Here is a 25,431-nt window from a genome sequence, read left to right as displayed (position 1 = left end):
CTTTAAAACTATTCATTTCTGAGAAAAGTTGTACTAACATAAAAGTTGCGTAATTAAATTTCCTACAATATAGAATTGAATAAAAATTTAAAAAATAGTCACCTTTGTTGCAAAAGAGAAATAATTGCGAAAAAAAAACAATACAAAAACAAGTTTTGCATTTTACGTTTTTCAACCATTTATGCTAAACTTAGGACCTTCATATTTTATCCAGAAAAACTTTATGATATAGTAAAACAACACTGCAAATTTCTTTAAGATCAGTTTAATAAATTATGCAAAATAAATTTTGCAATCCAGCTTTCGCAAAAAAATTCATTTTTTTTTAATGTTGCAGGACTAAAAATAAAGCAGATAGCAAGTTGAATTTTTTTTTGCTTATAGAAGTGTACTGTACCTTTCATTTGCAATTTGCAAAATTAAAATCGATTAATTACCACGGCATCAGGAAATTTTTTAAATAAACATTAATTTTTGGTGCTACGCGCAGGACAGCGCTGTTCGATTCACACAAGTTGATGTCCACCAAAATGTCTTCCAATCTTTATCTAATATATTATTTTCTTACTCTATATTTTGTTGTATTTTAATATTTTAATTCCACAAAAATCAAACTAATTTTATTATGGTTTGTGAAATATTGTTTAAACAATTGCATATGTTTAAAAATAATAAACTTTTATTCTCTGTTAAAATATATGAACAAAAAAAGTCTTTGCTAAAAAAGTGTTATTTCAACGGATAGAGTATGTGTTTTTATTTTGCAATAAACAAATTTATTTATTTATATCGAAATGTACATAATAAAAATTAAAATGTATCAATCATTATCAAAGGTCATTGAAATGCCCAATCAGAGCAAACTATCCGCTGTCCTGCGCGTAGCACCAATAATTAATGTTTATTTATTAAAATTCCTGACGCCGTGGTAGTTAATCGATTTTAATTTTGCAAATTGCAAATGAAAGATACAGTAAACTTCTATATTCAAAAAAAAATTCAACTTGCTATCTGCTTTATTTTCAGTCCTGTAACATTTTGAAAAAATGAATTTTTTTTGCGAAAGCTGGATTGCATAATTTATTTTGCAAGATCTATTGAACCGATCTTAATGAAATTTACAGTATTGTTTTATTTTATATAGTGACTGTACACCCCGATATGGGGCTAAGTCGCGTAAGCTTTCTAGATCATATTTCTTAGGGAGGATCAGTCCCTTTTGCTTATGTTATCTTCTTAACGATTTCTCTCCATTTTTTCCTATCTCTAGTTTTTCCCCGCCATTCTCTGACTCCTGCGTTTTTTAAGTCTTCTTCAACTTCTTGCAACCACTTTGATCTTGGTCTTCCTCTTTTCTTTGTTCCTCCTGGATTCCATTCTATCATAGCATATGTCACTGCTTCATCTCCAGCCCGCCAGATGTGACCTAACCATCTAACTCTGCATTGCTTTATTTTGGTCACGATATCTTCTTTTAGTACTTTCTTAATCTCTGCATTTGTTCGGCTTCGATATTCATTTTGCTCTGTTCTGATTGGTCCCAGTATGGTTCTCATGATCTTTCTCTCCACTATTCTTAAGTTTTCTTCATCTTTTTTAGTCATCGTCATTGTTTCTGCTGCGTATAATAATATTGGTCTAATTATGGTGTTATACATTCTCATCTTGGTTTTAATAGACAGTATTTTGCTTTTAAGTAGTGTTTTATTTGCAAAATAAGCTTTATTCGCTGCCAATATTTTTTCTTTTATTTCTGGTATTCTTTCACCCGTTTTGCTTATTGTCACTCCTAGGTATTTGAAATGTTCTACTCCTTCAAACTCTGAATTTCCTATTTTGGTTTTTCCTTTTATTGCTGGTTTCCCTAGTCTTAATATTTTCGTCTTTTCTTCATTTAATGTGAGTCCCATTGTCTCCCCTTTCTCTTTTATTTCTTCTAGCATTTCTTTCATTATGTTTCTATTTTTTGCAATAATAACAATGTCGTCTGCATATGCAATTATTTGTCCACCTCTTGTTCTTAGGTTTCCTTTGTTTATATTTCGTAGTACATATTCTAAAGCTAGATTAAACAGTGTCGTGGATAAGGCATCCCCTTGTTTCACTCCTTTATTTATAATGAATTCATCTGTCTCGCCTCTTTGCGTCTTTATGCTAATTTTGGTAGTTCTCATTGTCATATTTATTAATTTTCTGAGTTTATGTGGGATTTTTAATTTTTCCAGGGCAATCATTAGTTGTTTTCTCTTAATCGAATCAAATGCCTGTTTGAAATCGATGAATAGCATTTCTAATTGCAGTTTGTATTCATTTGCTTTTTCCATTATTTGTTTTATTGTGTGTATAGCATCTATTGTTGATCTTCCTTCTGTGAATCCACATTGGTACTGTCCCACTCTCTTCTTCGTGATCCTTGACAATCTTTTTCTTATTATCGAAGTCAATATTTTATATGTTGTGCTTAGTAGTGTTATTCCTCTATAATTTTCACAAATTTGTTGGTCTCCCTTTTTATGTATTGTTATTACCTGCCCTATCTCCCAGTCCTCTGGCATCTTCTCTTCCTTCCATATATTTTTCAATAGTGATAGTATTTTTTCCTTCAGTTCCTTTCCTCCATATTTTATAAGTTCTATGTTAATTTCGTCTTTTCCTGGAGCTTTTCCATTTTTGCTCTTCTGTATTACTTCCTCGAGTTCATATATTGTTGGCTCTTTTGAGACTGCAATGTGTATTTCGTCTGCTTCTTCGTCCACCGTTTCCTCTTCTTCGTACATTTCTTCTCCAGTGTATTCCTCCGTCAAGAGTTCTCTGTAGTGATCTGCCCATACCTGCCTATATTCATTGTCTTCTACAATGACTATTCCCTCTTTATTTTTTACTCCGTTTGTTTTACCTTTGTATTTTTTGGTTTGTTCTTTAATATTTTTATAGAAATGTTTCGTGTTTCTATTTGTTCTTTCCTGTTCTATTTCTTGCATCTTTTCATCTGCCCATCTTCTTTTATTTTGTCTTATAATTTTCTTAGCGTCCTTTCTTAATTTTTCATAACTTTCTCTGTCTTCCTCTTTATCCGTTCTCAGCCATTTAATTCTTGCTTGCACCTTTTGTGCTGTTAGTTCTTTACATTCGTTGTTATACCATTCGTTTTTTGTTTTCTTCTGGTGTTTGCCTACCTGCTTTTTTGCAGCTTCTTCTATTGACTTTTTGATCATGTCCCATTCTGATTTGATGTCCTCTGCTTTATATTTCTCTCTTATTTGCACTGTTACTTCTTCTTCATATCTTTTTCTAATATCTGCATTCTGCAATTTATTGACATTCCATTTTTTCTGTTGATTTTTCTGTTTAGTTTGGATTTTAACTTTTTGTCTTATGGTGGCTGCGACCATATAGTGGTCTGAATCCGCACACGCACCTCTGAAAGTTCTCACGTCCTTCATTGAAGATTGTTTTCTTTTGTTTATTAGTATGTGATCAATTTGGCTATACGTTTTCTGATCAGGTGACCTCCATGTTACTTTATGCATTTTAGGGTGTTCAAATTTTGTTGAGCTTATTATCATGTTTGTTCTTGTTGCTAGGTTACATAGTCTTAGACCATTATCATTAGTGTTTTTGTGTACGGTGTGTTTTCCTGCAATTTGCTGTAAAAAATCTTCTTTTCCAATCTGGGCATTGAGGTCTCCTAGTATAATTATAACATCTTCTTTGGGTATTTTTTCCATCTCTTCTTCTATCTTATCATAAAAATTGTCTTTATCGTCTGTGTTGCTTGTTTCTGTAGGTGCGTATAGGTTTAATAGTGATATATTGAATGGTTTATTATTTATTCTTACATACGCAATTCTTTCACATATCGGTTTAAAGTTTATGACTTTTTCTCTTAGCTGTCCTAGAATCATGAATCCCACTCCTTTTTGTCCTTGCTTCTTTCCTCCTGAGTATAATAGTGTAAAGTCTTGTTTATCAATCTGTCCTTGTCCCTCCCACCGTATCTCTTGCAGTGCTGCAATATCTATTTTATACTTTGCTAGTTCTTTGCTTATTTCTAGCATTTTTCCTGGTGCCAACATCGTTCTTATATTCCATGTGCTTATTTTCAGTTCTTTATGTTTTTTATTTTTTTGTTTTCGTCTTGTATTTTTGTTTCCTTGTCTGCTCTTATTTATTTCTTTTTTGTGATACATCAATTTATCTGCACTCATTTCCTTTTTATTTGCCTCGTCCGTCGCCAAATAAGTATTGTCTTGTATTCTCTCATCAGTTGCTAGTTTTTTGAAACGTTTTGAAAAACCTCATCCAACTGATTCTTGTTCTTATTCCATTTCCTCTCCCGTCCATCTATTATCAATTTGTTGTGCTTAATTTGGACGCGTTTTCCTTTCTTTATTTCATCATTTGCTATTTTGACTATTTCTTTTTGTATTTGTAATTCCTCTTTCGTTAAATCATTGTTTATATATATTCTTTCTTCTTTTACTTCTTTAAGTTTTCTTTTATTTTCCATTACTTTTATTTTTTCCTCTTTGTTTGGCAATCTGACTAAACATGTTTTGTTTCCTAATTTCACAGCTTCTTCTATCTTTATATTAATATCTAGTTCTTTTTTCATAAAGTTCTCCATTGTTTCTTTTAGTAATCTTCTATCTCCCGTATCTATTGTCATTCCCTGTACTATAACATTATTTTCTTTTCTTGCTCTATCGAGTCTTTCAAGGCGCACTTTTACATCTTCCAGTTCCTTTTTCATATGTTCATTTTCTCTTCGCACTTCACCATTCTCTTGTCTTAATTCTTCTAATTCAATTCGGAGTTCCCTCATTTCTTCTCTGTATTGCCTTTGCTCCTCTTTAATTTCTTTTACGTGAATTTTCAGATCTTGTGTCTCTTTCGTTAAGTTTGCCATCATATTTAATATTTGGTCTAGTTTGTCTTCCTCTGTGTTCCTTTTATCTGGGGTTCTTGATACTTTTTTGCTTTTCGAAAAAGACTGCTCTTCATTTTCTCTATATCTTTTCCGATTATCGTCGGATGTGTAATCGTCGGGGTTCATTTTCTTACCGAAATTGCTCGCGATAAAATCACCCTCCCCACCTATCGCGCCGGAGGAAGATGATTTTCTCAAGCAATATGTTTCTCTTTCGAATGTGTTACCCCTAAATTGAATTAAATTAAATTAAATTATTTTACGTTATTTTGGAGCAGTTCGATTCAACAGTTCCCACCTTTAACTTTCAAAATTCCAGTTTCTGGAGCTTGTAATCAACGTTCTAATGATCTACTTTTTTGGCTTGATGTTGAATTAAATTGTTTTTGTTGTTTTAAGTTTATGTATTGTATTTAATATTATTGTACTTACAGTCTGTTTCAAAAGTTTGTTTCTATAACTTCACTTAACACTAATCGTCTTTGACACACTGTAACTAAAATCACTTTAGAAACTATTTCTTATTCGCCAAAAAATTGAATTTTTAGAGAGCCTGATTTTTCACGTGTTGATCTGCCCACACTAGAGATCCAGTATTGTTTTACTGTATCATAAAATTTTTCCGGGTGAAATATGAAGGTCCTAAGTGTGGCATAAATGGTTGAAAAACGTAAAATGCAAATACTTGTTTTTGTATGGTTTTTTCGCAATTATTGCTATTTTGCAACAATGGTGGCTATTTTTTAAATTTTAAATTTAAAATTTTAAATTCTATATTGTAGGAAATTTAATTACACAACTTTTATGTCAGTACAACTTTTCTCGGAAATGAATACTTTAAAGTTATAATCAAAAAACGTAGAAAAAAATCGAAATTTTCCTTCATTTTTTGACATTTTGATTATTTAAACAATGTTCCGGACCTTTTTGAGAGGGAGGATATCTCAAATATTATTATTTAAGTTATTTTCAAGCAATTTCTGCAAAAAAAAATTGAGTTACCTCTCAACGTCCAAATGTACTAATATTTTTACAGATGCGCCCTGGTCTAAACAGGTAAATCTTCAGACTTTAAATTGGCCATGGCATAGTCCAGATCTTAACCCGATCGAACATTTGTAGGTCATAATTGGCAGAAGACTATGACAGCGTTAGCGTTTACCACATTAAAGAATCGTACAAGAGGTAAAAACAGTAGCTCTCAAGATTTGGAATGATATTGATCAATATCAAATAGCATACGTCATTTGTAATATAAAAGCACATATCTCTTTTATTATCGAACATAAGCGGATGAATCAAAAAACAAAATGTTAATAAAGCCCAAGGCTACAATAAAGTTTTAATTTCAATATATTATATATGCTAGAATATTCCACAGGGCGTTCCGAACGTTAACGAAAAAAACACAGTATAATCGTTACACCCCGTATAAAATACCATTTACCTGTCTAGACGTCTAGCAACAATATTATCATCGATTTTGTTAATAATAGTCCGTTCTTTAACGGTAAAATATTGCAATACCTCTAAATTTTAAAGAACTGCTTGATTAACATGAAATTTGGCATACACATAGCTAACAAGTCAAAGATAAAAAGTGATATTGTGCCGATATGTGCTTTTGCCCTGGGGGTGATTTTCACCCCCTTTTGGGGGTGAAAAAATATTCGTCCAAAGAAAGTCAGGAAATGGATAAACTGGCTAATTTTAAGTAACAGAGTTTTTTCACTAAGTCAATGCTTTTCGAGTTATCTGGCAGTGAATATGTTCATTTTTTCAACAAAATAACTACGCTTTTAGACGGTTTCTCGCAAATAACTCAAATAGTATGTATTTTGTCGAAAAAACATTCTTAGCAAAAATATAGCCTGTAAAAAATTTAAAAAAAAATGGTGTATATATCACGTCTTTACACCTAGTAGAAGCAGAGTTATAGCTAATGAAAAATAGGTTCATATTCGTCAAATTCCAAATGGAATACTTTAACGTGAAATAACCAAAAATGAAACACATTTCGGGAAAACTCATTACAATTTATTTAAAGTGTTTAAAAAAAGCTTCATTTTTGTTTTATAAAAAAAATTTCTAGCATCAACATTAAACAAGTTACGCTCAAAATAAAGTTAGTCCCTTTTGGTTTTGGTAAAAAAAATCGAGAAAATCACCCCCTAATTAGTATCTTAAATGAACTTAATCGTTACGACTTCACAAGTTTCTTGACTCGTGTATATATTGTTTATATGATCTGTAAGTTTTATCGGTTCAAAGTCCTTATTATTGAAAGGACTGTAGTTAAAAGGGGTTGAACGAATCACTGATCACGAATGTATGCAAATTTAGAAACCCCAATTCTTAATCAATTTTTGTCTAACAGAAAAACAAAAAAAATACATGGTATTCAGAAAAGCAAATCTTTTTTTGTTTTTCGAGATTTTTGGTATCTCTAACAATATTTAAGTTATTTTGAAAAAAAGCATATTTTTCAAAATTTAAATTTTTAAAAATTTTACTTTGAAACCAAATTTTTTCAAAAATAAGCACTTTGAATCCATCAAACTTACAGATCATATAAACACAACATAAGTAAAATAATTTGTGGAGCGGTAACGATTAATTTAATTTAAGTTGCTAATTAGGAGGTGGCGTTCCCGATTTTTTTTTTGCAAAAACAAAAGGGACCAACTTTATTTTGAGCGTAACTTGCTTAAATTTAATGCTAGAAACTTTCTGTAAAAACAGGAATAAAGCTTTTTTTAAACACTTTAAAAAATTTATAATAGGTTTTCCCCAAAAAGTGCTTAATTTTTTGGATATTTCACGTCGAAATATTCTATTTGAAATTTGGTGAATTTGAATCTATTTTTCATTGGCTATAACTCTGGTTCTATTAGATCCAGAGACCTAACGCGTACACCATTTTTTTACTTTTTTATGGGCTATATTTTTGCTAAGAACATTTTTTTGGGCAAAGTACTTACGTTTTGAGTTATTTGCGAAAAACCGTCTAAAAATGTGGTTATTTTGTTGAAAAATGAACATATTCACTTGCAAATAACTCGAAAAGTGTTGACTTGGCGAAAAAGCTCTATAAAACAAAAGTTACTTAAAATTAGTCAGTTTACCCATTTCCAGACTTAGTTTGGACATACATTTTTTTCACCCCCAAGAGGGGGTGAAAGTCACCCCCAGGGCAAAAGCACACATCGGCCCAATATCACTTTCTTTCTTTGACATGTAAGCTATATGTATGCCAAATTTCATGTCAATCCAAGCGGTTCTTTAAAATTTAGAGCAAAAACCGTGAAAGAATGGACTATAAGGCCATAACATACTAAACTCACAAAACATCACTTAAATCGGACAACAGTTTTAGGAAATTCGAGACATCTAAAGCCGCGTCCACACTATAAAATTTTTCGTGCGCATTGAATTAATGGTTCGTCGCAAGAATTTGCGTCGCAAACTTCTACCAGTGAGGACGCGGTGCTCAAATCATTTGATCTTCTCTCGAAAACCGACTACCTATGGAGCGTGATAGTTGTGTGCGTTGTTGCGTCCGATTTATGCGACGAACACGGCCACATTAGCACAATTTACCTCGAGCAAGCAAATATTTGCGACGAATAGCTGGTTCGACGCAAATTTTTACCAGTGAGGACGCGGCATTACATGTCCCATTTTTAAGGTATTTCATTCATTTTGCAGCTGTGTGTATTACGTCTTGGGAAAATGATTGTGTAGATTAAATATAATTGTAACATTGTCTCCCTGTTATTGTTTACACTGTAAGTATACTGAATAATAAAGAACTTATCGATAATTTTTAGTACAATTTATTTATTTATTGAAAGGTTATTCTTGATTTATTGAGCCTAACACGCAAGACCGGAACTAGGAGTTTTTTCATGAGAGTAAAGACTAGTTTTGGTCGCTCCATTTTCGATTCGCCCCTCCTTCCCACCATTCACCATTAAAAAATTCAAACTTGCTGTTTATGTTGATTTTAATCTTAAATATGTCCCTGAATTCGATAATCAACTGCATAATAATCTCTAACATGACTACTTTCTGAACATTTTCAGCATTTCAAATCTTCATCGCCACATATCTGATCAGGCATTTTTTTTTCTTTAACTTTTCTAATTACTTAGATGGTAGATCATTCAGGCTTGTTACGAACGTATCTTCAGTTATAGCCTCAGATGGAGCAAACTCAGCAAGACTCCAAGAACGTTAAAAGACCTTAGAGGTTTCGGACAGCCAATTATACCGTTAGTTCGACATGCTTCCCACATCGGGACATACATAAGGGCACTTGGATATCACCTGACGGAAACACAATAAATCAAATAGACCATATACTGACTGAAAAAAGAATGGCGACGAGTATATTAGACGTAAAAAGCAGACGTGGCGCAAGCTGTGACTCAGACCATCTACTAGTGCAGACACGGTTTAGATGCAAAATCAGTCGACAGGTAAAGGAAAAATATCCAAAACAAGAAAAACTAAACTTAGATAACCTAAAGTCCCTGAGGTTCAAGAAAGATTTGAGAGAACAGTGGATGAAAAATTACTAGAAGAAAACAGAGCAGACTCCACAATAGAAAATCAATGGAACACCATAAGCAGTATCATACTAAACACAGCGAAAGAAGTCATAGGAACAAAGACACAACGGAGAGAAGAAACATGGTTCGATGAAGAATGCAAACAAGCTATACAGGAAAGAAATGAAGCACATAAGAATTACATACTCAGACGTACTAGAGAGAGAAAAACAGAATTTGAGAACAAAAGACGAAGAGCAGATAAACTGTGCAGGCAGAAAAAGAGAAAGTACGAAAACCAACGGATACTAAACATAGAGAGGGAGTTTAAGGAAAACGAAACACGTAGTGCATACCAACTTACTAAAAATTTAAGACAGGGATACAAACCGAAGACTAGCCTCTGCAAGAATAAGAAGGGTGAAATCATTAGCGATATGGACGAAATTAAGATAACCTGGATGACATATTTTAAGGAGTATTAAACAAAGGGGCACAACCACCATTACAACAACAGAGGCAGCAGCAGGCACGGCAGGAGGTACAACAACAAGAGCTGGGGGAAGATGGAGAAGAAAATGAATTAACTAGACCCCCGACGCTAGAGGAGGTCCAAACGGCAATCCACATACAAAAAAGCCATAAAGCACCGGGAATAGATAAAATACCGGCAGAACTACTCAAGCAAGGAGGAAGGAATTTGACACAACAGATGTATCAGCTAATACGAGAGATATGGATAGAAGAAGAAATCCCCCAACAATGAAAGAAAAGTATAATCTGCCCTATTCATAAAAAAGGAGACAAATTGTTGTGTCAGAATTATAGAGGCATCTCTTTACTTTGTTCGGGATACAAAATATTCACAAACATCCTTAATCGAAGACTTCAACCTCTCACGGAAAAAATCATCGGGGAATATCAAGCAGGGTTTAGGCAAAATAGATCTACCATTGACCAACTATTTACAGTTAAACAAATACTAGCCAAAGCATGGGAATATGACATGGACGTTTACAATCTCTTTGTAGATTTTAAACAAGCCTATGATTCAATAGATAGAACAATTCTACCTAATATACTGGAAGAATTTGGCATATCATCAAAATTAATACGACTAGTGCAAATGACAGAAACAGAAGCACAAGTATGTATTCAAGGACAGATCACTGATGCGTTTACGATAACGCAAGGACTGAAACAAGGCGACGGACTGGCTCCAACGCTTTTTAATCTTGTTCTTGAATATCTAATTAGACGGTTGACGGTAAGCGGAAATAACATACTTACAAACAAATCTACCCAATTAGCAGCATACGCGGATGATATAAACATAATGAGCAGAACAATGAATGCAGCGGAAGAAACCTACGTTGAGTTGAAAGAGAGTGCAGAAGCAGTAGGGCTAGCAATAAACACAAATAAAACAAAACTACTCATACAAACCAGATCAAATAGACCGGCGCAACAACACTTTATTGACGATATAGAACATGTGAATAGATTCACGTACCTAGGAATGGATCTGGTTGCAAGCAATGAAGAAGAACCGGAAATAAATAGAAAGCTTGTGCTGGCAAATAAAGCCTATTTCGCGATGGGCCACATATTCAAATCGCGAGACGTACACCGGAAAACAAAACTCCGGGTATATAAAGCAATAATCAGGCCCATAGTAAGTTATGGCTGCGAAACATGGGTGGTGATACAGAAATCTACCAATGCATTAGATGTGTTTGAAAGAAAAGTATTACGTAGGATACTGGGCCCAATAAGTGAAAATAACAACTGGCGAATTAGGTATAATAGAGAAATATACGAGCAATATAGCGAACCAACTCTAGCACAACACACTAAACTGCAGAGATTACGGTGGGCAGGGCACGTGGTCCGCATGCATGAGAATAGAATGCCCAGAAAATTGCTGAATGCAAGTATGCAGGGAAGAAGACCTGTTGGAAGACCTAAAAAGAGATGGGAAGACGAAGTCGATGAGGATGCCAGGAACTTTCTGGGAACGCGTTCATGGAAAAGAACAGCGGTAAATCGAAATGATTGGAGAAGCTTATTGAAGGAGGCCAAGGCTCGATTTGGGCTGTACTGCCATTGGATGGATGGAATTATACCGTTAGATCTTTTCTTTGAAATCAAATTAGAGTAGACTGAAAACTAATAGGACTTTGGAAGATTATCAGTCGTAGTTAAGATTGTTGGCGGTGAAAATTTGTGGAGCGACGATGGAAATAAAAATTTGTGTGCAAAGTAGGCTTTCGTGTTGGTGGAGGAAACTCCTCATTCAACTAAAATTTCTGCCCGGAGAGTGACTTTTATAAGTTTGGAAACAAAAGAAATCGTATATGGCCAAATCTGGAGTATACGGTGGATGGGACAGTAGTTCGTAGCCATGGCGATGACCAATTTGTTCGAGGTGTGAACCGGAGAGTTGCCATAGTGTAAGAGTACATACTTTTTTCTTCACAACAATATATGTATGTATTATTAAAAAAATCACTTTTTCTCTTTTCTCGATTAAGTATTAGTTTTTATTCCATAGTATATAAATTATTACAATCGCTGAATGTATAGTTAGTGAAACAATTATATTAATTAACTGAATTAATAATTTAAGCGATTATACAAGTAACAGTTATCCACCCAGATAGCACAAGTACGTTTTATGGACATCCAATGGACGTACATCTGTGTACATTGGAACGTCCAATGGACGTCCCGCTAAGGTACAATGGACATCCGATGGACGTCCAACGAACGTCCAGAGTTCACAAAATTGGACGTCCATAGAACGTCCGCTACAAACGGACAGTGTACGTTGTTGAAGCTTTCAGTGTACACATTTTATGTACATTCAATGTACGTCTTATGGACATTTTTGTAGGGCACTTTTCAGAAAGCAATCTAGTGTCCATAATTTTTTGAATACATACATAGCAAAAAGCCTTTAGGTATAGGAAATACTTCCTATAATACTAAACTTTTACTTTAAAATATTACACAAAATACCTTTTTTATTTCTCTTTATTATAACTTTATTATGTATTTATTATAGGAACTTCATTAATGCACGACTGCACTTGCACGATAAACAGCAAACACAAAGACATCACAGGATGTATTATATTGTATGTAATAACTTAATAAAGACAAAATTCAGATAATGGCGCCCTATGATGCATGCACATTAAAAGAGGTTTATTTCTGTTCTGTTCCTTCCAAACATTATTTCTTAGAACTTAGAGTCAGTACGGTTGTATATTGCAAGCGGGTTTGTCATTCTGTGAATTATCATAAATAAATCCTCCTTCAGTATTCCACAACAATTATTAACAGCGATAATCCCCTAAAATTACCTGTCTAGTACTACCTTTTACGACCGATAGCGTGAAGAGCGACAACGTTGTCAAGAAGATTCTCATTTAGTTTGGCGGGAAATTTAAGTTACAAAATGCACATTTAAGATTTAAATTGGTAGTGTCTAATTATTGTAAGTTCTATAATTACCGATGCGCGATGTAGCTCCGTTATTCTGAAAAAGTTTACCATCGTTTTATCATCATCTAATATTATATAGGTTTAATTAAAATAATTTTAGTGGTTCAGTGTTTTAATTTGATGATGAAAAAATATGTGACAACATTTATTAGAAGCTTCTTGTATTCTACTAATAATATTACTTTGATTAAAACAAGAAGCTATATATAATTACTCATAATATTAGTCGCATTTTGTGTAAAATCTCCATGGACCACAAATGGATGTCCAATGTACGTTGCAATCAAACGTCCAATGGACGTCGCGTAATGGACGTACATAGTACGTCCAGTTTTGGTCCATGGACGTTTGGACTTTAAATGTACGTTATAAGGACGTCCATCGGACATTGTGTGCTATATGGGCAAGAACATTCAAAAGTCATCTCTACGTTAATAGTGACAACGTCATTGTCAAATAATGTACATATCCATACCAGTGAGAATTTTACTACACGTAATTTGCCGTGTAAAGAGAGAAAAAGTAGGTATAGACGTAAAACATTTGCGCATTCGCTCTTAAATCTCCATTTAAAATTTACAAATTTTAAATAATCACATGCCACTCGTTATAAACACTGATTCAAGTAAACAAAGTTTTAAAGTAAAGCATTCAATATTTAAAATAACTATGGCAACTCTGTAATTTAAGCCCCAAAGGAATTCTGTATCCCTTCTCCGATTTGCGCGCGGCTCTCGTATATTCCTATTCTGGTCGGAGTATACCCCTGTTAGCTACCACAAACAAAAATTGCTGCAAGGCAGTGGCGGCTCTTGGCTTTAGGGACAGGGTCGGCAAGGTTTTGTCTCCAAAGGCTTCAATTTCGTAAGAGATCTTTGGTTTTTGTTTATTTTTTTATTTTTTTTGTTTTTTTTTTGTTTTTTCCTATAAATTTAGAAACTATACCTGTTTATAAATTAACTCTAGTATATGTTGTTTCGAAGTAGCATAATGGGTTATAATGTATGTAATTGTAAAATTTATTATTGTTTTGGAGGGATTTTAAAAGTTTTTTTCTATCGACATTTGAGACAAGTTTGACATTCTCTCCTGTTTCATGGTGTTTCGACAATACGTTTTGACTCTTTTGAGACAAGAGAAATCCCGTTCATTTGAGACAGAATTTGCCCACATTTGAGCACAATAATTTATTAATTTCGGGAACAGTTTGTTGTACCTAATGAATTGCAGTATATAAAATTATACATAGTCTGTAACTTATCCCACCTTCCGAAAATATTTGGATCAGAATATAAAACTGTTAATTCATTTTCTTATTTTATTTGATTAAAAAATGATGGATAATTTTTAATGAACTTGTCTAATAGATATTTTGAAAATTCTTTGGCGTAACTTTTAAATTTTGAATAGTCAAAGAGGTCAATGACTTATAACAGTGAGTAAATAATAGTTTTGCCTAGTGCAATTGTTTTAACTTTTGTCCAGAGACCATACAATTCACTGGACATCAAGACAGCCCCGTCATAAATTTGCCTTACCAATTTATTTTTGATATCAAAAAATTTAATCTATCCTTTAAATTAAAACACCAAAAATATATTCTGTCTTATGGCTTCTACTCACGTCTGAAAATCTAACAACCTCTCATAAATTTAGACGTAACGCGTATCGAAGAACAATTATTGATACTTGTGAATGACATGTTACCTCTATCAGTAGTTTCGTCTACTTCTACCGAAAAGGATCAAAATGTAACTACCAATTGATTCTTTCATTCTGTGCTGTTTTAGGTACGCCGGTATATTCTTCGAGTCAGAAAATAAATTAGAAAATTCCAGATCGTATTTGTTAAACAATTTTATTTGTTCTCTATAATTAACTTGATTTAACGAATGCTTCGATACATCCTGTCCCCTAAATGGTAATTCCTAACAACTTAAAAGAATTACAATATCAATAATAATATTAATAATTAAACGACGTAAAACTACTTACCTATTTCATAATTATCCTGGGCGCGCCAGTAAGGCAATACGTGGCTACGTACGTGAGTTTCTGCCGTTTGCAGATCACCGCTCGGCCTCGGCAGAGGTACCCGCTGCCGTACTTTGCATTCAAATAAGTACGGAGAATGTATAATTGGTTGCCTATCGGCTAATATTCCATAGCTTCTTATTATATAGCAAATCCTCGATCTGGGGACGGCATGCCGTGCCGGGCTTTATAATAAGAATTCACGCAATCGGGTGCGGGTGCATGGCTATAGGATCATTAATTTGAAAAGTCTCTTACGCACAGTGCACAGGGATTACTTAACTAACGTATCGGGATCGAAGTCTTTTAAAAACAATGAATAAAATTTAGTCTGTATTATCTCACAGATATATTTTTTATTTCACAGAAACGAATATCATCAACTACGATTAAATTAAATATTTAAAAAATCTATAGTGTGTCCATAAATGTGTGGGTTGGCACTGCCGACCCTGACGAGCCGCCACTGATGCAAGGTAAAAATTGGGCGTCTCGTCAAAATGAAGCTACAAACGAAAAACTAGCTTTGTTAGTACCGCAGCTGTTTCTCAGTTATAATTATTTTTTTAATTAGTGTGTTTGATTTAGAGCATGAGACGTGACAGTTCAAATAAAACACTATATAACTATAGAGAATGTAATGTCAACATAAAGTTAAATCTCTTTTTAAATACAAATAATTAATTTTCATTTCAACAGTTTATAAGAACAAAAGTAGGTAATTAATTTAACAAAAAAAAAAAAAAAATAAAACAACCAGCTGTTTCCTTCATATAAATATAAAAACTTGTTATTTTAGTCCCTTTTTAGACCCATTTAACCCAACCTAAATTGTACCTTGTTTCTTCTTGTTTTCTCCCATAAAATAAAATAAAATCTGTTACCGTCCTTTTTTTCCTTCAATAACAAACCATTGCCTAGATAAACACACTGAAATCTTCCTTAAATTTGTCAATATGTCAAATGGTTAAACGTCAAACATAAAACTGCTAAATAAATCTGCTAAATGTACTTCTATTACAACTTCTTCAAAGCCCCAGGATCGATAAACACATACAATTATTGTACTACTGGAACACCCTAGCAAAAGAAAAAAAAACAATAAAAATAACTGAACTTACCTCTTAAAACTCAAAACCAATAAACTGGCCAAAAATGACTTCAGCTAACCTGTAACATGCAAAAGTTTCCATTAAACAACTCTCAGCCTTTCCATTAACAAACATCAAATTAATCTTTTGAGGTTTTTTCCAAAAATCTTCACGTACCCCAAATTTCCAGCACACCAACGGAAACCTCAACAAAAGAATTCCCAGCACATCCCATCAAAGGATCGAAAAACTACCATTTTCAGTTAAAAACTGGGAATTCACATCGCCGGCCAGGCTTCAAGTGCATTCTCAAAATCTATCTATTGAAAAAGAATGAACGTTTTTGTTTTGCTACCAAGACGTTCAAAAACAAAAAAAACTCTACAACAAAAATCTTCTCTCACTGACTCACACAAAAAGCATATACATACATCAAAACATACAAACTAGGTATACATCCTACAATGACAAAATAATCGGTTACTAAATAACCAAAACTAAACAAACGTTACTACCAAATTTTCAACCGTAATATTAGTAATAAATGATCAAAATGTGCCTGGGATATCAGACTATTTCAATTTGCATAACATTGTAACGGGATTTAACTCAATATTTAAAAACTTTTTAAAATCCTTTCTTTAAAAAGATTAATCAAAAATATTAGGAGTTCTACATTTAATAGGATATTGTTTGGATTACAGTATTACAACACAACCGCAAGGTAAAATGAACTGGACCACGCACGCATTTTAGGTGACATAGTAAATTCTTCTAATTCAGCGTAAAGCATATTTGGTAATGTATTTACAAACTGATACATACTAATGTATTTATTATATTGAAAGTGCAAATATATAAACGAACATACAGTCGGAAAAATTAAAGAATACTCATGAACGAACATATAAAACACGCTGGATTTTCCTGTCACTGTGTCACACAAAAAATTGGCCAGCGCAAGTACATGTAATAATTATTGTTACATGTACTTGCACTGGACAATTTTCTTTGTGGCACGGTGACAGGAAAATACAGCGTGTTTTATATGTTCGTTCATGTGTATTCTTTCATTTTTCCGATTGTACATGGATTAAACAGATACAAAATAACATGAGGTGATCAATTAATAATTATTATGTTTAATCACGCGAGTCAGATATCATCCATCAGTTGAGTACAGTTTTTATTGTATTTAATCAATGAATAAACAAGATATGGGTATTTAACCCTCCGATGTCCACACTGCGGTACTCCGTGTCTAAAGGTACGTATCTATACAAGGTTGAACCCCGCTCCACATAGTGTATACGTCGGTGAAATCCGCTCGGCGCTCACCCTCTTCGATTCAACCGGTTTGGGTTTATATGTATGGGAGCGCATGCCGTATCCATTTGAGCAGCTACACGGAGCGTGGTTCACCCTGGTATGGATACGTACCTTAAAGTTTTAATAAGTTTTAACTAACAATATTTTTTCGTACACACCACTATCTATTTAGATATGTGCGAGTGACTGTTTAAAATGACTACTCGTTTTTTATTTTGCACTTGAGTCGTTATATTATGTTAAAGTCATACAATAAAATGTTAAAAATAACGCTTTTCTTTTGTTATTTAAACAAATTTTTTATATTATTAACATCTAATACCGATTTTTATATGTGCGGCATTAAGTACAGCAGTTTGTGCACTCATGTAACTTTAAGAGACGTGGATACCGGAGGGTTAAGTGTATTGCTGATAACCAACCCCACGTAAGAGCAAACTACCCCAATAACCATCATAACATAAACAAAAGCCTTTTCTCATCCAGCTCAAATTTGACTTCTTGAATCATGATTTATTAATTTCCTTATCGTTATGTTATGTTATACTGATTAACAGATAATTATTATTTTAGGTGTCTCTTGCGAAGACATGCAAAATGATGCAGGCAATCTATTAAACTATACTGAAAACACTTTGAACCAAAACGTTGCTGCTACTACGGATGTGAAAACAGAAGAAAATCCTTTTAGATGTGAATTTTGCTCCAAACAATTTAAAAAAAGTTACTTTTTAAAAGTACATTTGAGAGTGCATACTGGTGAAAAACCCTTTGAATGTGAAATTTGCACCAAACAGTTTTCAACAAACACACATTTAACTAGACATAGAAAAGTGCATACTGGTGAAAAACCATTCACATGCCAAATATGCACCAAACAGTTTTCAAATAGTTCCAATTTAAAAAATCACATTAAAACTCACACCGGTGAAAAAACTTTTGCGTGTGAAATATGCAACAAACAGTTTTCAACAAACACACATTTAACTAGACATATGAGAGTGCATACTGGTGAAAAACCATTCTCGTGCTCAATATGCACCAAACAGTTCGCATTTAGTTCCAATTTAAAATATCACATGAAAACGCACACCGAAGAAAAACCTGTCACGTGTGAAATATGCAACAAACATTATTCCGACAGTTCATACTTAAAAAAACATATTGTGAGAGTGCACTCTGAGGAAAAACCCTTTGCATGTGAAATTTGCGCTAAACAATATTCAGATAGTGTAGGTTTGAAAAGACATATGAGAGTGCATACGGGTGAAAAACCTTTTACGTGTAAAATATGCACCAAAGAGTTTTCACACCCTTCTGGTGTAGTAAGGCATATGAGAGTGCATACCGGAGAAAAACCTTTCACGTGCAAAATATGCAGCAAACATTTTTCAAGAAAGTCAGATTTAAAAAGACATAATATGAGAGTGCACATTGGTGAAAAACCTTTTACGTGCAAAATATGCTCCAAACAGTATTCACGCAGTTCTAGTTTAACAGCACATATGAAAAGACACACTAGTGGACCGGGGCACAGTTAGTACTATATAAAAGATTTTATTCAGTATCGTTGTGACACGTTTTAAAAAAACATACTTATATTATAGGTCTGGATCCTGCGTATGAAAAAAAAGTTGATTAATACCGAGCTGAAAATTTGTTAATAGCTTAAGGGTGTCTAGTCGGCTAAACTTTGATATATGGGAACACTGGAACAAGGGCACTTTTAATTGTGGAACAGGTTAAAAATTTGGAACGGTCAGACCACGAAAACGGCACATTTATTTTGTCCGACAGAACAGACTTAAACTCTCCGAACAGAGATTAAACTCTCATGCAAAAATCAGACTGCTATTTATCACCTATCAATTCCTGTCATTTGACATATTCTACATGTTTCACTCATTAAAAGGTCCATTTGTTGATAAATAGTAGTCTGATTTTTGCATGACAGTTTAATCTCTGTTCGGAGAGTTTAAGTGTGTTCTGTCGGACAAAATACATGTGCCGTTTTCGTGGTCTAACCGTTTCAATTTTTTAACCTGTTCCACAACTAAAACTTCCCCTGTTCCAGTTTTCCCATATATCAAAGTTTGTGCGACTAGACACCCTTAAGCTATTACCAAATTTCCAGCTTGCTATTAATCAACTTTTTTTTCATACGCGGGATCCAGACCTATTACTACTCAGGAAAAATGACTAAGTATGATTGTAAAGGTACGATTCCGAGAACGACTGCAGACAGCACACGGCAACTGCAGACGTCAGTTGCAGTTGTCGCCGTGATTCCAACATCTGACTGCAACTGCTGTCCGGCACAACGTCATATTATACAAATTAATAGTGAAAAGTAATAACATGTGTCATGGTGACAACTGTAACTGCCATCTGAAGTCGCTCTCTGAATCGTATCTTTAACACTGCCTCCTAGTAGTTCTTTTGTGCAGTATTTAAATTTTTCCAAAGTTTAAGACTTTTAGAAGTTCGAAGTTTTATTTTCAACATAAATATCACAAGAGAGTGAGAATAAAGTGACAATAATTCGACAATTTTTCAAAAACAAGCTCGGATGACTATTGCCGAGTTGAAACAAGTTTAAGAGCATTGTTTTCTTACTTATCCTTACTATGGTGTGATATTCGACGAATTAGCAAATATTCAGACGAAGATAATAAAATATGAGTAAAAATTATTTATAAATATGTACAGTTTTATTTATGAAATAATCTTACCGAAGTACACTCGAGCGCTTAAAATTGCCGATTTGTGTTGTCCTAGTGACAATTTGACATTAGATACAGAACTAAAAGTTTATTATGGTTCATTTGATAGTTGTCAAAGTTAGGAAACTCGTTGTAATTAAACAGAAAGAATCTGCCTAAATATATTCCCAGTATAATAATCTACGTAGAATACTCCCGCTATAATAATAACCTGATTCGATTGAATTAAACACGTGATAAAAAATCTTACTACATGATTGGAGGTTAAAATCATCAAAAAATAACCAAAGAAATAAACACTTCTATTGGGACCAGATTCTGATTACACTTGTATTCATGGTTTCTACTACTTGCAAACCAAACGAACGACGAATAAAAGAAGACAAGGGGAAATCTACGATTTGCACTTCTCTACCTGTCTATTCATCAAGGTAAAAATTCCAACGAATTGGTGGTCCCTGTACTCTGATAGGAGTAAACTAATATACTTAAAAAGGACAAAAGTTAAGTGTCTCGTCGAAATGAAGCTAGACACGAAAAATTAGCTTGTTGGTAATAATTGACCAAATTGGACCTGGGATATCGAACTATTTAAATTTGCATGTCATAAACAAAAGCCTTTTCTCATCCAGCTCAAATCTGACTTATGGAATCATTTTTTATTAATTTTCTTATCGTTATATTGTACTGATTTAACAGATAATTATTATTTTAGGTGTCTCTTGTGAAACCATTGAAAAAGATGCAAGCAATCTATTAAACTATACTGGAAACACTTTGAACCAAAACGTTGCTGCTACTACGGATGTGAAAACAGAAGAAAATCCTTTTAAATGTGAATTTTGCTCCAAACAATTTAAAAAAAATTACTCTTTAAAAGTACATTTGAGAGTGCATACTGGTGAAAAACCGTTTGAGTGTGAAATTTGCACCAAACAGTTTTCAACAAACACACATTTAACTAGACATAGGAAAGTGCATACTGGTGAAAAACCATTCACATGCCAAATATGCACCAAAAAGTTTTCAAATAGTACCAATTTAAAACATCACATAAAAACGCACACCGGGGAAAAACCTTTTGCGTGTGAAATATGCAACAAACAGTTTTCCACAAACACACATTTAACTAGACATATGAGAGTGCATACTGGTGAAAAACCTTTTATGTGTAAAATATGCACCAAAGAGTTTTCACACTCTTCTTGTGTAGTAAGACATATAAGAGTGCATACCGGAGAAAAACCTTTCACGTGCAAAATATGCAGCAAACATTTTTCAAGAAAGTCAGATTTAAAAAGACATAATATGAGAGTGCACATTGGTGAAAAACCTTTTACGTGTAAAATATGCTCCAAACAGTATTCACGCAGTTCTAGTTTAACAGCACATATGAAAAGACACACTAGTGGAACGGGGCACAATACTATATAAAATATTTTATTCAGTATCTTTGTGACACGTTTTAAAAAGACATACTTATATTTATTACTACTCGGAAAAAATGACTAAGTATTATTGTAAAGGTACGATTCCGAGAACGACTGCAGACGGCACACGGCAACTGCAGACGTCAGTTGCAGTTGTCGCCGTGATTTCAACATCTGACTGTAACTGCTGTTCGGTAGAACGTCATATTATACAAATTAATAGTGCAAAGTAATAACGTCTGTCATGGTGACAACTGTAACTGCCATCTGAAGTCGTTGTCGGAATCGTATCTTAAGGCTATGGGTACATAATTCGCAAATATTTTACGTGTATCCCTACTTTATCTGTCTTTACACGGCAAATTACGTGTAGTAAAATTCACACTGGTATGGATATGTAAACATTACTAGAATGACAATGATAAAGAGATAGCTTTTGAATGTTCTTGGATAACTGTTATTTTTATAATTGCAAATTATTAATTCAGTTAATAAATGTGATAATTTTTTCACTAACTATGTATTCAGTGATTGTAATAATTTATTTGTACAACAAAAACTAATATTCAATCAAGAAAATAGGAAAAGTGTTAAAGTGATTTTTTAATAATATATTGTTATGGAACGCTTACAATTTTGAACATCTTTAACAACAAAATACTTGGATCACAGAATATATTATCCTGATGTATTCTCTGCTTGGATCTTCCACAAATAATACACAATAAATAACTTTTTATTAAGTTCACATCTTAAATCAATTATTTATCAAATACACTATATATCAATAATATTTAATCAATATTTCAAATTATTCCCGATGCAATGTCAAATATTTAAAATTGTCACTGATTGTCAATGTCTGACTGACAATAGGTTTGTTCCAAATCGATACAAATCCGTTCTTGAATCGTTACTCACATGCGCAATAACAAATAATTATGCGCAGTAACACATTTTTCGTTACTGCGCGGTTCACGAACCGTTCAAGAACGGTTTTGTATCGAGTTGGAACAAACCTATTATATGCTGACAATATTATATTCGGCTGAGTGCGTTGTAAGACAAAGATAGATTTGGAAAATATTACCACGGCATTGTGTTCATTTTTTTCGAATCCTGAAAAAACCAATAAATATTTTTGAAAAATTTAAACGCAGAATGAAAGACTAAATTATTACCGAGGGCCGAAAGTACCTTAGAATAAATAAAAAGTTCATTTTGAATGAGATATTTGAAATTAAAAATCACACTAAATTTTCTCTTAGTTTTTCACCCCTGTAACTTATTAAAATAAACATTATAGAAGTTCTCAGGGACTTTCGGCCCTCGCTAATAACGTAATATTTCATTCTCCGTTTAAATTTTTCAAAAATACTTATTAGTTTTCTCAGGATTCGAAAAAAATGAATCCCCATTTGAATAGCATTGCAGCCGAAAATACGTACCGATCCTCTTAACACTGTCTCCTAGTATTGTGCCGCATTTAAAATTTTCCAAAGTTTAAAACTTTTTGAAGTTTTATTTTCAACATTAATATCACAAGAGAGTGAAATCAAATTGACAACAATACGACAATTTTTCGTAAACTTGTTGCTTGGCAGTAGACACGAGAGCTCGGATGACTATTGTCGAATGCAAACAAGTTTGAGAGCATTATTTTCTTATTTACCTTTACTATAGTGTGATATTCGACGAATTAGCAAATATTCAGACGAAGATAATAAAATATGAGTAAAAATTATTTATAAATATGTACAGTTTTATTTATGAAATAATCTTACCGAAGTACACTCGAGCGTTTAAAATTGACGATTTGTGTTGTCCTCGTGACAATTTGACATTTTATTCAGAACTCAAAGTTTATTATAGTTCATTTGACAGTTCTCAAAGCTAGCAAACTCGTTGTAATTAAACAGAAACAATCTACCTAAATATATTCCCAGTATAATAATCTACGTAGAATACTCCCGCTATAATAATAACCTGATTCGGTTGAATTAAACACGTGATAAAAAATCTTACTACATGAATGGAAGTTAAAATCATCAAAAAACAACCTAAGAAATAAACACTTCTATTGGGACCAGATTCTAGTTACACCTGTATTCATGGTTTCTACTACTTGCAAACCAAACGAACGACGAATGAAAGAAGACAAGGGGAAGTCTACGATTTGCACTTCACTACCTGGCTATTCATCAAGGTAAAAATTCCAACGAATTGGTGGACCCTGTACTCTGATAGGAGTAAACTAATATACCTACTTAAAAAGGACAAAAGTTGGACGTCTCGTCAAAATGAAGCTAGATACGAAAAATTAGCTTGTTAGTAATAACTGATCAAAATGGACCTGGGATATCAGAACTATTTAAATTTGCATGACATAACCAAAAGCCTTTTTTCATCCAGCTCAAATCTGACTTATGGAATGATTTTTTATTGATTTTCTTATCGTTATATTACACTGATTTAACAGATAATTATTATTTTAGGTGTCTCTTGTGAAACCATTGAAAATGATGCAAGCAATCTACTAAACTATACTGGAAATACTTTGAACCAAAACGTTGCTGCTACTACGGATGTGAAAACAGAAGAAAATTCTTTTAAATGTGAATTTTGCTCCAACCAATTTAAAAAAAATTACTCTTTAAAAGTACATTTGAGAGTGCATACTGGTGAAAAACCGTTTGAGTGTGAAATTTGCACCAAACAGTTTTCAACAAACACACATTTAACTAGACATAGGAAAGTGCATACTGGTGAAAAACCATTCACATGCCAAATATGCACCAAACAGTTTTCAGATAGTTCCAATTTAAAACATCACATAAAAACGCACACCGGGGAAAAACCTTTTACGTGTGAAATATGCAACAAACAGTTTTCAACAAATACACATTTAACTAGACATATGAGAGTGCATACTGGTGAAAAACCTTTTATGTGTAAAATATGCACCAAAGAGTTTTCACACTCTTCTTGTGTAGTAAGACATATGAAAGTGCATACCGGAGAAAAACCTTTCACGTGCAAAATATGCAGCAAACATTTTTCAAGAAAGTCAGATTTAAAAAGACATAATATGAGAGTGCATATTGGTGAAAAACCTTTTACGTGCAAAATATGCTCCAAACAGTATTCACGCAGTTCTAGTTTAACAGCACATATGAAAAGACACACTAGTGGAACGGGGCACAGTACTATATAAAAGATTTTATTTAGTATCTATGTGACACATTTTAAAAAGACATACTTATTAGTCTAGGCGCCAAATAGAGGTCACCGTGTCCTTTTCAATTCTGATGGACAATCTCAACGGATTCTTATGGATTTTTGGCTGCTGATTACGAATTTCGAGGGTGGAATTCGATCTGAGTGGTCAAAAAATTGTTATAAACAATTTAATTGTTTATAAATTTTTTATAAAGATCTGGCTCATAAACTAAAAGAGATAAAAAAGAATGTTTTAAATAAAATTTGTTCGTTAATAAAAAACGAAGAAAAAAACGTTTATTAAACTTAAATCCAACAATTAGAACTTAAGATATTGTAAAATTAGTGCACAATGCAAATTTAAAATTACAAAATAAGTATTTTTCGAAGCTTTATCGATCGTAACTCGTCTTCTACGCATGCAAATGAGCCTTAGAAGGTATCATTTTAAAATTTAATAAATATGCTTTCTAACAAAGCTTGCTAAATTACGTTCTCTTCATTTGTTTTAAAGTTATATCAGATTGAAGTTAAAATTTTCTTAAAAAAATTTTACAATAATTTGTTTATAAGGGTTTCAAGCAAATTTGAGCTATAAACATTTATACTCTA

At 33.1% G+C, this 25,431-nt stretch overlaps 1 protein-coding gene across 2 annotated transcripts in view; it reads left to right on the top strand.

Annotated features, from left to right (window-relative positions):
- Positions 1-25,001, top strand: part of LOC114341161 (gastrula zinc finger protein XlCGF8.2DB-like) — a 108,822-nt gene extending 83,821 nt beyond the window's left edge. Inside the window, exon 3 of one of the 2 annotated variants that reach the window (XM_050662224.1) lies at positions 24,096-25,001. In XM_050662224.1, coding sequence (XP_050518181.1) covers positions 24,096-24,814 — 719 coding nt within the window. In that variant the 3' untranslated portion in view covers positions 24,815-25,001. Of the gene's footprint in view, positions 1-18,020; positions 19,142-24,095 lie in introns of those variants that run through there. The other variant, XM_050662222.1, reaches the window with a different exon arrangement.
- Positions 25,002-25,431: the final 430 nt, after the last annotated feature.

This window comes from Diabrotica virgifera, chromosome 9 (assembly GCF_917563875.1).
Source record: "Diabrotica virgifera virgifera chromosome 9, PGI_DIABVI_V3a".
NCBI lineage: Eukaryota > Metazoa > Arthropoda > Insecta > Coleoptera > Chrysomelidae > Diabrotica > Diabrotica virgifera.
The sequence above is the reverse complement of the archived record's forward strand: the minus strand, read 5'-3'. Positions and strand labels throughout refer to the sequence as shown.